Source organism: Heterocephalus glaber, unplaced genomic scaffold (genome assembly GCF_053883595.1).
Source record: "Heterocephalus glaber isolate CG9 unplaced genomic scaffold, H.glaber_assembly_v1.0 deba00000594, whole genome shotgun sequence".
In the NCBI taxonomy this organism is placed as follows: Eukaryota; Metazoa; Chordata; class Mammalia; order Rodentia; family Bathyergidae; genus Heterocephalus; species Heterocephalus glaber.
The window spans coordinates 2478393-2492677 of NW_028258151.1; the positions used below are offsets into that span (position 1 = coordinate 2478393).

Consider the following 14285-nt stretch of genomic DNA (forward strand, 5'->3'; position numbering starts at 1 on the left):
TTGCAAGTGTGAAGAGACCACTCTTTCACCACTAAAATAGGTTTGCCCCGAGAATAAACCATTATCTTTCTTTCGATGGGCCATCTTCCCTCACCCACTAAACCAAGACCAGACTACAGATTGTGAAGTTCAACAGATTTCCACCACCAAAAACACATATTCCCAACTCCAAACTGCAGCGGCCTCCCCCGCTCCCTCTCTCTTCTCAGCCCACACTCCACTCTTGTGTGTACAAACATTTCTAACAAACCCTTCCCGTGCCTCTTACTGATGCATCATGAAAAATCCCTTTTTCTTTGATAGGAGTCAGTGAACCTCCAAACGTTCTATGTTTAGGGTGGGTTAAATTCCTCATCTCACCTTCAGGAACCTCCTCAGACCCAGGCCGGTGACCACAGCATTGGTGTAAACAGTCCTCCCCTATTTTCTTCTCTCTCGAGTGTTGGGAGAGGACTACCCCACCCTCTAGCTACAGCAGGCTCAGCCAGGTGTAGGTCCTATGTAAGGGATAACATCGCCATGAAAAAAAAACTGTAGAGATGGTGACATTCATTCATAAAGTTGTGTTGTGACTACAGCACAGGCTAGCTTGTTCACTCTGGTGGGTAGATGCGTAACAACAGTAGATCTAGGTAAGCCATACGAAGAATTCTCTCCCTTTGCTTCTCTCTGTGCCTGTGGCAGTATCTGTTTCGTTTCAGTGCTGACTAGTCCCAGAGCTTACAATAACATTAGTCTCTAAAGCCATTATGGAGAGTCACAGGCATATATCTAAATGGAAGGGCCAGATCACGTGGTGAGCATGTATAGCCAAATGGTTCACAGGCCTGGTCCCCAGGGCAGCAAAAGAGAAAAGTCCTTAGGGCAGCTGGCTCCTGCAGCCTAGTGATGGTGTTTCCACTCACAGTCCACTCTGCCTTGAACACTAGGCATAGACTTCATTTTGGGGAGGCTGAACCCTAAAACTTGTTACACTTCTAGTCCTTTAGGTTCCTCCTAAGGGAACACCCCAAAAGGACGGGCCACCCTCAGACAACTCCGCCCTCAGAGCCAGCCAGCGTGAGAGCGCAGCGTGATTATATCATCGCGTCTGGCTCGCTCCGCCCCTCCCGGCACGGCGCCGCCAGGGGACGCTGCGGGCCGGGTCTCCGTGACAACCACTCCGCTCCGCCCCTCCGGCCCTTTAACCTTTAGGGTGCGCTCCGCGGCCCTGCCATCTGTCCCTCCCGCCCATCCCTCCCGTCCCTCCTCCGCCCTCCCCCGGCGCAGCCCCCGCCCGACCGGAAGCGAAAATGGCGGCGGCCCCCTCGGGTGCGGCTTCGGCCGAGCTGGTGATCGGCTGGTGCATCTTCGGCCTCCTCCTGCTGGTAGGGGAGGCGCCTGAGCGTCCCCGGGGCTGGCAGGGAGAGGGGAGGGCGGCCGCCCAGACCCTCGGCCCGCCTGTCCGGGGTGGGAGCTCGGAGACCCCGCTTGGTCCTGACCGGGCCGGGCCGGGGCGGCTCTCGGTCGGTGTGGAGGCTCAGCCCGGGGCGGCGGCGCCGGGGCTGCTTCCCACTGCTCCCCGCGACCCCCGGCCTGCAGTGGTCGGTCCGTGAGTCCCAGTCGGTGCGGCTGCGAGCCGCCTGGGGACAGCGTCCTCCCGACCAGGGTCACCGTCCTTCCTCGGGTGTCGGCCAGGTGTGGGACAAGCGGAGGGCGGCGTGACCGTGCAGCTCTTCCCGGTCGGCCCTTCTTTTCCAGTTGTCTTGGTTCTAGTCGGTGAACAAAACGTGTATTGTCACGGCCAGAGTAGCCTGGTCAGTACTTCCCTACCCCGAGTGAAAACAGTGTTTCCGTGTCTTATTTATACTCCTCCACATTCTCAGAACTCTTTCCTCATTATCTTCATCCCGTTGTCACTCCGTGTTCCAACGTACTTTGGCTTCTTACATTACAGACAAAATAGGACAAGAATCTTCAGTTCTGAAAATGAGATTTACCAGTTTATCATACACGTAGTTCCTGCCAGTAAAATTTTGCAGCAGAAAAACAAGGGGAAAGATTGAGAAGTTAGGGAAAGGATTTTCTTGCCACCTTCAGTTTCTCAGAGGCTTTTGCACTGTAGTATGCTTTTCTCCTCTGGATTCTGGAGGAACTGGAACCCTAAAGGCTGGCCGTGGTCCCTAGAGCCACCCTGTTCGGTAATTGGAAAATTCTCTGTCTTTGCCTGTCTACCAGACTGAGACAGACTTTGGAAAGATGCAGAAGGAAAACTGTTTTAGTTGGTGAACTTACAGCAGGAAGAAATGAAAAGAATTAAGGAGATAGAAACTTGGATGGAGTGGGGAAAAAAATTTAGTAATGGCTGTTTCTGCAAATCTCTTTAATTCCTAGATTATTAGAAGACAGCTGGATCCTCATGTCGGTTTTTCATTCAGCCTTTGAGATAAGTTACTTTGGTTGAAGAGTTTGAAGAAAATCCAGTTTCATTAAGTAGTTGAAAAGTAGAGAAATGTTTTTCAGATCCTTGTGGATGTTCTTTGCTACTATGTGAAAGCTTAACAAATCTAAGTTTCTTAACATTAATTGCAATATGGAATCTAAACCTCTATCAATGAACTTTTCATTCTGTTACATTAAAATCCACTAGTTCATCTTGTACTTTGAATAGATCTTTTACTCATGGTATTATCAAATGATGTGTTGGGCACCTAGAAAATACTGGTTAACTGAGTAATGCATGTCTTTCAAGCCTGGACGCATTACACAACTCAGAATGCCACATTTGTTAAATCACCACCAAGAAATGTCTAAAAATTTTTTGTTGTTGTTTTGAAACAGAGTCAAACTGGCCTTGAACTCACTTTGTAGCACAGGCTAGCCTCCAACTGGCCATCTTCCTGCCTCAGTCTCCCAAATGCTGGGATTACAGGTGTGGACCACCATATCCACCATTGGTGGCATTGAAGATTGAACCCAAAACCTTCTAACTGAGCTACATCTGCAGGCTTTTAGATTTTTTATCTTAAAAGTTCTAAGGTTTTTTGTTATTAAATTTACAGTGGTGGGCACAAGTTTCCCGAAGTTTTCGTTTGAAAGCTTGAATTTTATCATTGATGACAAATACTGTTAGTTTTTCTTCAAGTGATAATTTTTTTTTCATTTGATAAAATCTGCTAAATACTCAAGTGTGAATTACCGTAGTTTCAGCTGTTTTTTTCAAGTAAAGTGAAGAGTGGCTGCTTGGCTTTCAGCTTTCCTGGTAGCAACCTTGGCGTGATGGTATGCAACAGAAGGACTCCATGCATGCTTCATATTTACTCCAGAGTATTTTTTTTTTTTTTTGGTACTGGGGATTGAACTTGGGCCCTTGTGCTTGTGAGGCAGGTGGCGGAACCACTGAGCTAAATCTCCGATCCCATACTCCAGAGTATTTAAGAAATGGATGGGTCAGAGTTTACTAAAATTAGTTTTTGTCTGCTTTGTCAACCATACTCATAAGTTTCCTCCTTCCCTTTTTCTCTCCTCCCTCCTGCCTTCCCTCCTTTCCTTCCAGCCCTAGGTGCAATGATTGTTGGTGAATTTGGTGCCAGGGCCTTAATTCATGATAATGCGCCAGCAGTTTTAGCCACCATGGCTATGAAACCATCAGTGCAAATGTCAGCATGGTGAAGAAATGCTGAAGACATCTTTGCATTATTGTGATAATAATTTTCAGTTTTTGAATCTCCAGAAAGGGTTTTGGGCCCAGGCCCTTGGAGCACATATTCCTACTTTTGTGATGTTGGGCAAACAGAATGGATTTCAGTTTCTTCTACTCAGTGAAGAATGATTAGATTTGGTTCCTCATGCTTACACTCTGACTGTGCTCACGACGTCAAATCTAAACTTCTGTATTGTACTTGGCTACCAAAATCATCAGTAATTTGGCTCGCACCACCTTTCCAGTTTTACTTTTCTTTATTACTGTAGAGATAGTCTTCATTGCTGTAAAGCAAGTTTACTCTCATTCCTCAAAGTGGGTGTTATCTTTGGGATGTGTCATCTTTGGGAACTTGTTAGAAATGCAAACTATAGGGCCTTAGCCTCGTGGACTCAGAATCTGCAGTTTAAGATCATCCCAGGAAGTATGTATGCTTATTAGTTTATTAAATATTTCTTTATTTTCACTTTCTCCTTTGCCTCATTGGTTTTCAACTATGGCCACTCATTTAAAACCCCCTAGGAAGTTTGTAAAATTTGAAGGGCCAGACCAGTTCTTTGCAGACTGTTTAAAAACTTTTCCTTGTTAACAAAGTTATGTATTAGTTTCTTCTATAAAATGCTCTAAGATGTTATTTCATATGATGTTTAATAACAGTTACTACTACTCCTTAAGCAGTTGCTATGGCAGAGCACTGTACTAAATCCTTGTAACTTGCTCTCAGAATGTCCCTATTCACACTTTAAAGGAGACATTTATTTTATGATAACAGTTACTAATGTCCACTAAGTCTAACTTACATAAAAAACTCTTTGGAGCTCTCTTAAAACTAAAGAGATTCTGAGAGCAAAAAGTCCACATCTCTGGTTTAAATGTTCTGCGTGGTTATCCTTTTTTAGCTTGTCTGTTTGATACACTTCTTTTGTGATAATACACATTGCTTTGAAGTTTGTAAAAGTGCAGATCTTTAATTTTTTAAGTCCAGCAAAACTTAATTGACACTGGTACTGTTAAGAATAGAAGAATAAGACTTAGCTTCCTGTGAATTCAAAACTAATTTGAGGAATGTTTAAAATGTTTATAAATTCAGTTTAAAACAAACCCACAAAATGTTAATATGAACATTTTATGACTACTGTGTTTCTCAAAACAAAATATAAGTAAGCAGTTACATCAAAATTTGTGCCTAGGTAATTTTGTTGTTTTGTTTTGTTTTGATTCTACTGTGTAGGTTCCAAAGTCCCTTCTCAGCTTTTTTCCTGCTATTCTGTCACCAATTAAAATAAGTCAGATAGCTTTCAAGTGTATTATTCCAAGTGAAGAAGCCAGATTCAAAAAGACAGTACTACAAAAGGTGATCAAAAAATACAATTGATGTTTACTTTAAAAATTTATTTTAGTGAAAAACATGGCCATGAATCCTCAGAATACTTCCACTGAGTTTGAACACACTTATCCCATCATTCTTGGCACTTCCAGGAAGTCCTCTTGTTGTGTCTTCACAAGGTAGCAGTAAGAAATGCAGTGACTGTTGCTGCTGAGTGCCATCCATCGGAAAGGCAGGCTTGTAAAAACATGGCTGTGTGTCTTCTTCTACCTTTTTCATGACATTTGACCCTGAAACTTCTGGCTCTTCCCCAAGGTCAAAATGACCATGGTAGGGAAGTGTTTTTGAGTTGATTCAGGACATAAGGCAGCCAGAAGAGCTCCACTAAGGACACTTATGAATGAGGACTTCCAGAAAGTGCCAAGGGCCAGGGACAAGTGTGTTTAAAGCAAGGAGTGTTTTTAGGGGGATTAATGGCAATATGTCTTTTTTTTTTTTTTGGTACCAGGGATTGAACTCAGGTCCTTGCGCTGGCGCAGCAGGCGGTGAAACCACTGAGCTAAATCCCTGGCCCAATATGTCTTTTAATACAGTAATTTAGAAACATTTAGGTGCACCCTGTATTTTTTGGTCACACTTTTTTATCTTGATTGTTGTAGGGCTAATTGGAAACTGTAAAGCTGGATGGTTTTCTTAGTTCCATTCAGGCCTCTGCTCAGAAAGAAGCAGTGTAACAAATGAACCTTGACAGTGAAAGGACAAAACAAGGCTTTAATCCCAAAGCTTATTTTGAACCATGGTTCTCAAGTTTGGGTCAGGCTGGAACCCACAAGCATTTAAAGTATTGATTCCTGGAAGCCCCTTCCTGTCTAACTGGCTGACTTGATGGGGAGTAAGGGTGCTCTCAGGTATTTAAAAACTCCCCAGGCAATTCTGAGAACCATCGATGCAGTGTCTGTGTGCAACCCCTATTATCAAGGGAGCAAAGTTTCTCAAAAAAAGTCAATATTTGGCAACACATTATAAATGTAGTTTCCAGGTTCCTGAATCTGAAATTCTGGGGGCAGGCCCAACACCTGCTTTGTGGAGCATTGTACCAGATTCTGATGCTCCCTGTTGTTAGGGACCCACTAAGGTCCTGTCTTGTTAGTCACTGGAAAGACCTGGATGCGGAAGAGCTCCTGGCTGATCAGTGGTGGCAACTTCAGTACATCTGGTGTGCTTTTCCCACTGAAAAGCTCCATGCTGTGACATGAATCCATTTTCAGTTTTGACTTTCCTTGTTTAATGATCTTTAGAATTTGAATTATAGTAATTGTGTGTTAATCAGCTGGTTGGTATTGAACCGATTGGTCCTAACTGAGCAAAAGTTAATTTCCATCCAGTTTATATTCTGTTATGCTTCAGTAATAAGTCGAGATAGAAAAACACGTTGTATCTCCCTTAAGTTGGAGAGATCTGTGAGGGAAAAAGATTTGAAGCTAGTTGGAATTATGACATTATGTGGAACCATTAATGTGTCACTGTGTTTGGTGTAACCATTAATAGTACATTGTATCTGGTGAGGAGTATATGTAACTGAGCAGTGTTATTAATAACGTGTATGTTTACACCTGAGGGGTTTCACTGCATTCACGAAAGAGGCTCTGAAGATTGTAAATCTTGAGAAAGTTTATGATGGACTTTGGGTTTCCTTACAAATATAAAAGAAAAAAATCTTTGCCTAATGGAAAGTTTCCATTGGGAACACAGCATTAGAGAATACATAGGATAGTAATGACCATTTGTTTTTGTTTTATTTCAGGCTATTTTGGCATTTTGTTGGATATATGTTCGTAAATACCAAAGTCAGAGGGAGAGCGAGGTTGTCTCCACCATCACGGCAATTTTTTCTCTAGCAATTGCACTCATCACATCTGCCCTTCTGCCAGTGGATATATTTTTGGTTTCTTACATGAAAAATCAAAATGGTACATTTAAGGTAAGTATTATCATGCTATGATTTTTTTCCCCTTTTCAAATTGTTAGCAAATATAAATTTGTTTAGCAGTCCAGTATGTTTTGTGTTTTGTGTTTTGTCTCTGGAAATAAGAAAATGTAGCATAGGCTGAGAACACAACATCATAGACTAGAAACAGACTGTTAACTTTGACAACCCTGTACGTAAAGGTGAGATAGTCGGGAATCTGGAAATATTTTAGGTAATCATAATAGATTTTGTGCCTCCCATAACTCCCATGAAGCTTTATTTGATTTTATTTACATTAATGCAGTAAATAAATAATTTAGAAGGACCAGTGGCAGATTGGAGCCTTCATTTTTTTTTTTTTTTATATAGAATACTTTGAATCAGTTCAGTATGGTGAGAAGACCAATAGCCTGGGAATTAAAAGACCTGAATTCAGTCTTGACTCTTAACTGTCTAGGTGTGTAACTTTGGCCAATCACTTAACTTCTCTGGGCTGTAGTTTCCTCATTTTAAAAATGAAGGGTAGGGACTGGAAGATTTCCAAGTTTCCTTTCAGTTTTGCCAATTTTGTTTCTTGTTAGCCCGAGTTTTTACAAAGCAGGAACTGTTATATCTCTCTCTGAGTTGCATGGTACTTATTTGAAGAACTAATATTATTTCAGTTATCTCAGTAATGCCTTGTGCCTTCATTAACTCCCTGAATCTGGTCCAAATGACTTAAGTAATTTTTTTAATTTTTGTGGTTAGATTTAGATATGCTCTGACTGATCTAAAAACTGTTTCTTCGATAGGTTAGCCACCCATTTAGCAAGTGTGAATTGAGCACATAGTATGTACCAAACTGTCGTGTTGTGGAGATAATAACTAGCATCTGTGAGTATTTAGCATATATCAGTCGGTATTGTAAGTGGTTTAACATATGCAAACTTCTTCACGGTCTCAAACTACCCCTTGAAGTAGGTAGTATCAGCTGGAGTGGATACGTTTAGCTTGTGAGTGCTGTTGCGGAATTTGGGGCTCTACAGTCTGGCTCCCGAGCTTTTTTCATGACTTTTTTTGGGGGGTGGGGAGTAACTTATTACAAAGTATAAGATACTTCCAAGTAGGTCAGTAAATAAGATGTTTACTGGTGAGTCTGTATTTCTTTGTAATTTAAATTTAATTTGCATTTTGTATTTTGGGATGAAATGTTATTTGAAGAGAAAATGACTTTTTAGTTGTATTCGATTTTTGGCTTATTATTGGGCAAGAAGTAATATACCTTTAATAATTTTTGACATGTTATTAATTGATCTTAACATGATGAGGTTATATCCTCTGAGAAAAATAAAAGTGTCATTTTAGAGTTAAATTCCATAAAAATGTTTCCTTTCTTATGATTGTGTTTGTAGCTATTTTTCTGGGGGGAGATTGATTTTAGCATTGTAAGAATGTTTGAGTATTTTTTTCATTCTAAAATAGTATAGTGTAGGGCTGGGGATTTAGCTCAGTGGTTCCCTCACCTTCCTCGAAAGCGCAAGGTCCCGAGTTCGATCTTTGGTACCAAAAAAAAAAAAAAAAAGAAATAGTATAGTGTAATACCATATGTATAATACATAATTATAAACTTCCAGGATATTTTCCTCTCTGAAAACTGTAAAATTAAAAAAATGTATATAATAACTTCTTTGACATATAGCAATATATTCATCCTTTGTGTACTTATTATATAAATAGGAAATTTTTTAGTTTTGAATTTAGAATATTTTATTTGTTTAGATTTTGTGGGGAAATGTTTTCATCTTAAAATTTCTAAAATAATATTTTCATGAAATTATGAATTTTCTTTTAGATTAGGTAGTTGTTTGATGTCCATGCTTAATTTGTATTTTTTCTCAGTCCTAGTTGTTTTTTTGTTTTTATTTTGTGAGATTGTGTTGTACTTGTTTGAGCAAGATTTTAAGAATTCATCATCCTAACAAAACAAAAATATTGCTTATGAAAAACTTTGAGTGCTTGTTTTACTAAATGGCCCCTAACAGAAAAGAGACAAAACACATCTGTAATCAATGTGCTTACTTTAGAAGGGAACAAAATCCATGATAATATTTTTTTTCTTTTGTTTTTGAGACAGGGTGTCACTGTGTAGTTCAGACTGGCCTTGAACTCACTGTGTAGCCCAGGCTAGCCTTGAACTTGCAGCGATCCTCCTGCCTCAGCCTCCTGAGTGCTGGGATTACAGATGTGCAGTACCATGCCTACCATGATATTTTTCTACTTTATAAACAGCTTTTTAAAAATTATTAGGATATTATTCAGCAGCTGTAGATTCTCCTTTGTTCTACTTTATTGTTGCTAGCTCTGTTTACTTTTACCATTTTCAACTTAGTATATCACTTTTTTTTTTATACTTGAAAAGGGGCGGGTGTTTTTTTGAAACAGGGTCTTACTGTGTAGTTGGGGCTGGACTTGGACTCACTATGGAGCCTAGGCTGGCCTTGAACAGGTGGTGACCCTCCTGTCTCAGACTCCTGAGTGCTGAGAGCATAGGCGTGTGCCACTGTGTCATGCTCTTTGACAAGTTTTTGACACAATTCATTGAAACATTCTTTGTGTGTGTCTCTCTTGTCACCCTTCCCTCCCTGTACCCTCTTTTTGATTAATGAAATTCACAGTTTTCACTGAAAGCCAGACTATTTACTGTCAATAGCAGAACTGAAAAGACTTTTTGGTTAAACTCTTTTCTCTAGAAATTTACTGCTGAATTGTCTAGGTACTTAGTGAAAAACAAGTGTGCAAATATTTCACAGTTTCTTCTTCAGACTTTGTCACAGTGGTAAATTTACTCCTGCTGGAGTAAAGGCACACTACAATGGCTTTAATCTATTTCAGCTTTATCAGTTGGTTTTAAATGTACAAGTTGGCATTGCCTTCTGTATGACACTGTACCCTAATGTACCTTTATTCCTAAACACATGCATTGTCTAACCATGTCCATTTCTACCTCAGCCATCTCGAAACTTCTAAATTCTTTATGGGTTCACCTGTGAAGTTAAGTTCCTTAGCAGCTCCACCCATCCGTAGTCGCCAGCATTTTGCTTAAGTGCGGAAGGTGCTGAGCTCTCTATGGGCGATGGGTCAGCTCTGCCTCTCTTTGGCGCAGTTCCCTTCTTAGGCAGGAGAGTATGCTAATGCTGTTAGCATTCCTGTAACATATGTCATTATTGAGCTAATTTCTTTGTTTCTAATTTTAGTGAAATAATGAACATTTTAGATACAGTGGGATCGATCCCTAACCCTAAGTGTGCCATGAAACAGTCCTGTGTGGCTGCCCAGCGACTTCGGAGAGTGGTACACAAAGAGCACGCTGATAAACACTGTTGATTGATGCAAATGTGAACAGATACTCTTTATTTTTTACAGCACATAAGAATTTTTAAACAGTAGTTAAGATATGGCATCAGGACACTCAGTGTCGCAGTGTTTGTTCATATCTTACCCCCACCCTTAATGCTTAATCTCTTTATGGCCTGTTATTATCACGTGTCTCAATTGAACTCCACTCCTGCCTCCTTCCTATTTTTCAAATGATGGTGATTATATCTTAGAAGCTAGTATTCCTCTTTGAACCTTCCATACACTTACTTAATGCTTATGAAGCCTGAACAGAATGGGTGCTAAAGATCACGATGGAAACAAATGAGGTTGCTGTTCTCACACAGAGCTTACAGTGTGTGAGGCTGGGCCAGCTGTGAACAGATAAACACATCAGGTGACTTCATAGTGAGAAATTCTACAAGGAAATGTGATAGATTAATAGGGAGTCTCCTTAGGTTGTGGGTAACTCAGAGATGGGCCTGGGAGGGCCAGACTGCTAAGGTTACCTTTGATGAGAGCCAGTGGAGGAACATTTTGGGAGAAGCAGCAGCAAGTACAAAACCCCTCGGGCAAGGTTGAATTTGGCTGATTTGGCTGAAGTGTGTGCAGTACTGAGGCTCTGTTGTGGTACCAGCTCAGAACTAGGGAAAGGCGGGGACAATCCTGTCGACTTGAGCAAGTTCATGAGTTAAATTTTTCTCCTAACTACAGTGGGAATTTAAGGAAGGTGGATGATAAAGGTGAGTTGGACTGGAGTGGTACCTCTGGAGAAAACTGATTAAAATCGATATATACTTTGATGGTAGGAGTGTTTGGATTTGTTGATGGATTAGATACGAGAGAATGAAGGAAAAATAACTTGCGCACTGATGCCTGGGTTTTTCTGCATCTTAGAGAAATGGGGAAACCTAGAGGAATAAACAAGGCAAGTGAAGGAGCAGAGATATAAAAAGAGGAGGCATTCCTTCAAAATGCCTATTATATATTTTCAAGTGGAGGTATTGAGGAGGGAGCTGAAACTGAAGAGTGCTCAGTAATGCTCAGAAAAGCATTTGGTGGTGCACATATAGATGATAGTTAGAGCACAGACTGGCTGGTAGCTGGGGAAGGGGGTCCATAGTTGAGAAGACTTTGCATTGCCAAGGGTAGGAGTGCTGTTATGTAGAGGCCAGCCAAAGAGAGGAAGCTGTGACCTGCATGGAGGGAAAACAGAAGAGAGAATGAGGAGAGCATGCATTCTAAGAGAACACGTGGTCCATGGTGACCCTGAAGAATAAGTGTAGCCTGGACACAGGATGCGGGGGAGTTGGGTTGGAGCGGGTCAGATATGGGCAGGGAGTTGTGGGGAGCGCAGCAGTGATAGGCAAGTTGGAATTTTAAGTTGGCCAGGGGTTTTGAAAAAGGCATCTTGAAGCCTAGGAGAGAGAATTTATATTTGTGAGCCACTGCTACATCCTTGTTCTGTGGCATAAATAGCCTTTTCCTTTTGTCTGAAGTACTCTTCTGTAAGTATCTATTTAGTATTAGTGTTTGGTTGTGTCACATTCCTTTGGGTCTTAAGTGCGTGAAGTTCTTTTTAGTTTGTACTTTGGAAAGCAGGAGTTTATAAAACACATCAAGAACATAGCAGTTCTCAGATGTAGAAAGAAGAAAGTTTCATAAAGTAAGCTCTCTTGACAGTTCCTAAAATACTCTGGAGGCAAGACAGTGTATAAGAATACACTAATAGTGCTTGACTGATTTTGTATATGTTACACATATTTGTAGCTTTAAAATAGTAACAGTTTGTGTAGCTCTTCCTCTACACCCAGTACTGGGGATTTAAACCAGGCCCTTTGCACTGAGCTTCATTCCCAGCCCTTTTTTGTTTTTTATTTTTTATTTTAAGACAGGGTCTTGCTAAGTTGCCCTGGCTGTGCTGCAACTTGGAATCTTCCTGCCTCAGTCTCACAGATTGCTAGGATTACAGGTGTGCACCACTATGCCTAGCTTAGATCTCACTGTACTAATGTCTATATGGTATTTTAGGTTATGAATGCACAATCTGTGTTACCGTCTTACCTCTGGACATTTAGGTTGTCTCTAGTTTCTTTTAAAAAATATTTCAAAGCCCACTACATTGAATATCTTTGGGTAAAGAACTCTTCAGCAAAACCCAGCAATCGTTGCTGAGCTGTGAAGGTACAGGCTGTCACAGGGTCCTAGGACCTTCTAACTGCTGCACATTTGAAGATTTTGGGCTCCTTGGTCCAGTGAGTAATTGAAATTGAGTGTAGCTCCTCCCTTGTGGGAAAGAAGGCCCTAGTTGGCTTGCCTGGTTCCCAGGCAACTCAGAGTCCTAAGGTCCTTCACTGAATAATACTGCTTTGAAAATACCTATGTACTGATTTCTCTCAGCTCGTATGGATATTTTTAGGATAGAGCCAACAGAAAGTGTGTCGATCATAGACCATCTTACTGTTACTGTGTAGGAGATGGTTTTCTCCCACGTTTTTTCACTACTAGATATTATTAATGTTTTACATTATGCCAGTTAGGTAGATGAAAGGTTATTATAACAGATTTTCATGTTTTTAACTAAAGTATAGTAATTGGAAAACTCCTTATTGCTGGTCTTTTTCCTGGCAGTTGCCTGTTTCTTCAGATGACTTTTAGAATCAACATGTCACTATTCTTTACTCTTAATGCAATGAATTTTTTAAAAGAGATGGAATCTTGCTGTGTTGTCCAGGCTGGCCCCAACTTCTGGGCTCAAGCAATCATCCTGACTCAGCCTACCAAGTGCCTGGGACTAAGGGCACACTTTAGCATGCATGGCTCAGTGCATTGGGATTCTGATTGGCAATGTATATTTTATAGATTAATTTGGAAGGAATTGGAATTTATATTCTTTTCATGTGAGAACAGGTAACTTTTCATTTATTTAATTTTTTAATATGCTGTGTTTCCTTTACATAGTTGGCACATTTTTTATTTGACTTTTTCTTTTTTCATATTCTTTATAGCTATTGGAAAATTACTGTTCTTGTACATTCTATGTCAAGGCTTTGCATTTGTACAAGGTTGGATTTTGTGCATTCTTATTTTATCAGCAACAAACTCATAGATGCTTATTACTAAATGTATTTATAGACAAAATCCCATTATTTTGAGAGAATTAAATATTGATATTCTTAGCTCTTAAATGTTCATAAAAAATTGGCTTAGATTCTAATTTAATAATTCTTAATAAATTAAGAGCAGTTAATCATGATACTTAATAGCTGTGATCAGTCCCCTAGACTCCAGGTTTAATTTTTCACATGCACAGAATTTAGGATATTAATAAAACTCCCTATTACACCTCATTTCTGACTCAGTGTATATGTTTTTTCCATTGAAAATACTAATTTGAATCATACTTTCTAAGTTTAGTAACTTAAACATTTGTATGGGGTGCACGCAAAAGATTTTTGATTGACTTTTAGATATTTTTTAGGAAAGTGTAATATCCTCAAGTCTTCTCTCTAAAATACAACTTAGACTTGTCACTCTCTGCATAAAATGCATCACTGCTTCTCACTGCCCTTCGGATAAGCCCAGAACGCTTACTGTGACTCCGAGTCCCTTAGACGCCCCTGCCAAGCCTCTCCCTCCTCACCCCACCTGTTCTCTCCAGCTTTCCAGGAGCTCTCAGGGTCTATATGTAGCGTTTTGCTGGTTTTAAAAACCCTCCATGTATATTCCTTTCTCTCTTCCCTCCTTCCTACTGTCTTTTCTATCTTTTCTCCTTTCCCCTGAGAATATTTTGTCTTCCTTCTGATCTCATTTAGTATATTTTGGGAAGCTATCCTTCATCTTCAGCCTGAATTAGGAGCCTTTGTCCTTGTTTTCCCCTAGAACTATGTTGTTACCTTATCTCAGCGTTTAGGTATTGAATTTTGTTGCTTATCTGCCCACCTCTCATTTCT

At 40.4% G+C, this 14285-nt stretch overlaps 1 protein-coding gene across 1 annotated transcript in view; it reads left to right on the forward strand.

Moving 5' to 3' along the window:
- Nucleotides 1-1083: 1083 nt before the first annotated feature.
- The window catches only part of Lmbrd1 (LMBR1 domain containing 1), a 105622-nt gene continuing 92420 nt past the window's right edge, over nt 1084-14285 (forward strand). Inside the window, exons 1-2 of the mRNA XM_087205148.1 lie at nt 1084-1367; nt 6814-6990. Of these exons, the coding sequence (XP_087061274.1) occupies nt 1293-1367; nt 6814-6990 (252 nt within the window). The 5' untranslated portion in view covers nt 1084-1292. The remainder of the gene's footprint in view (nt 1368-6813; nt 6991-14285) is intronic.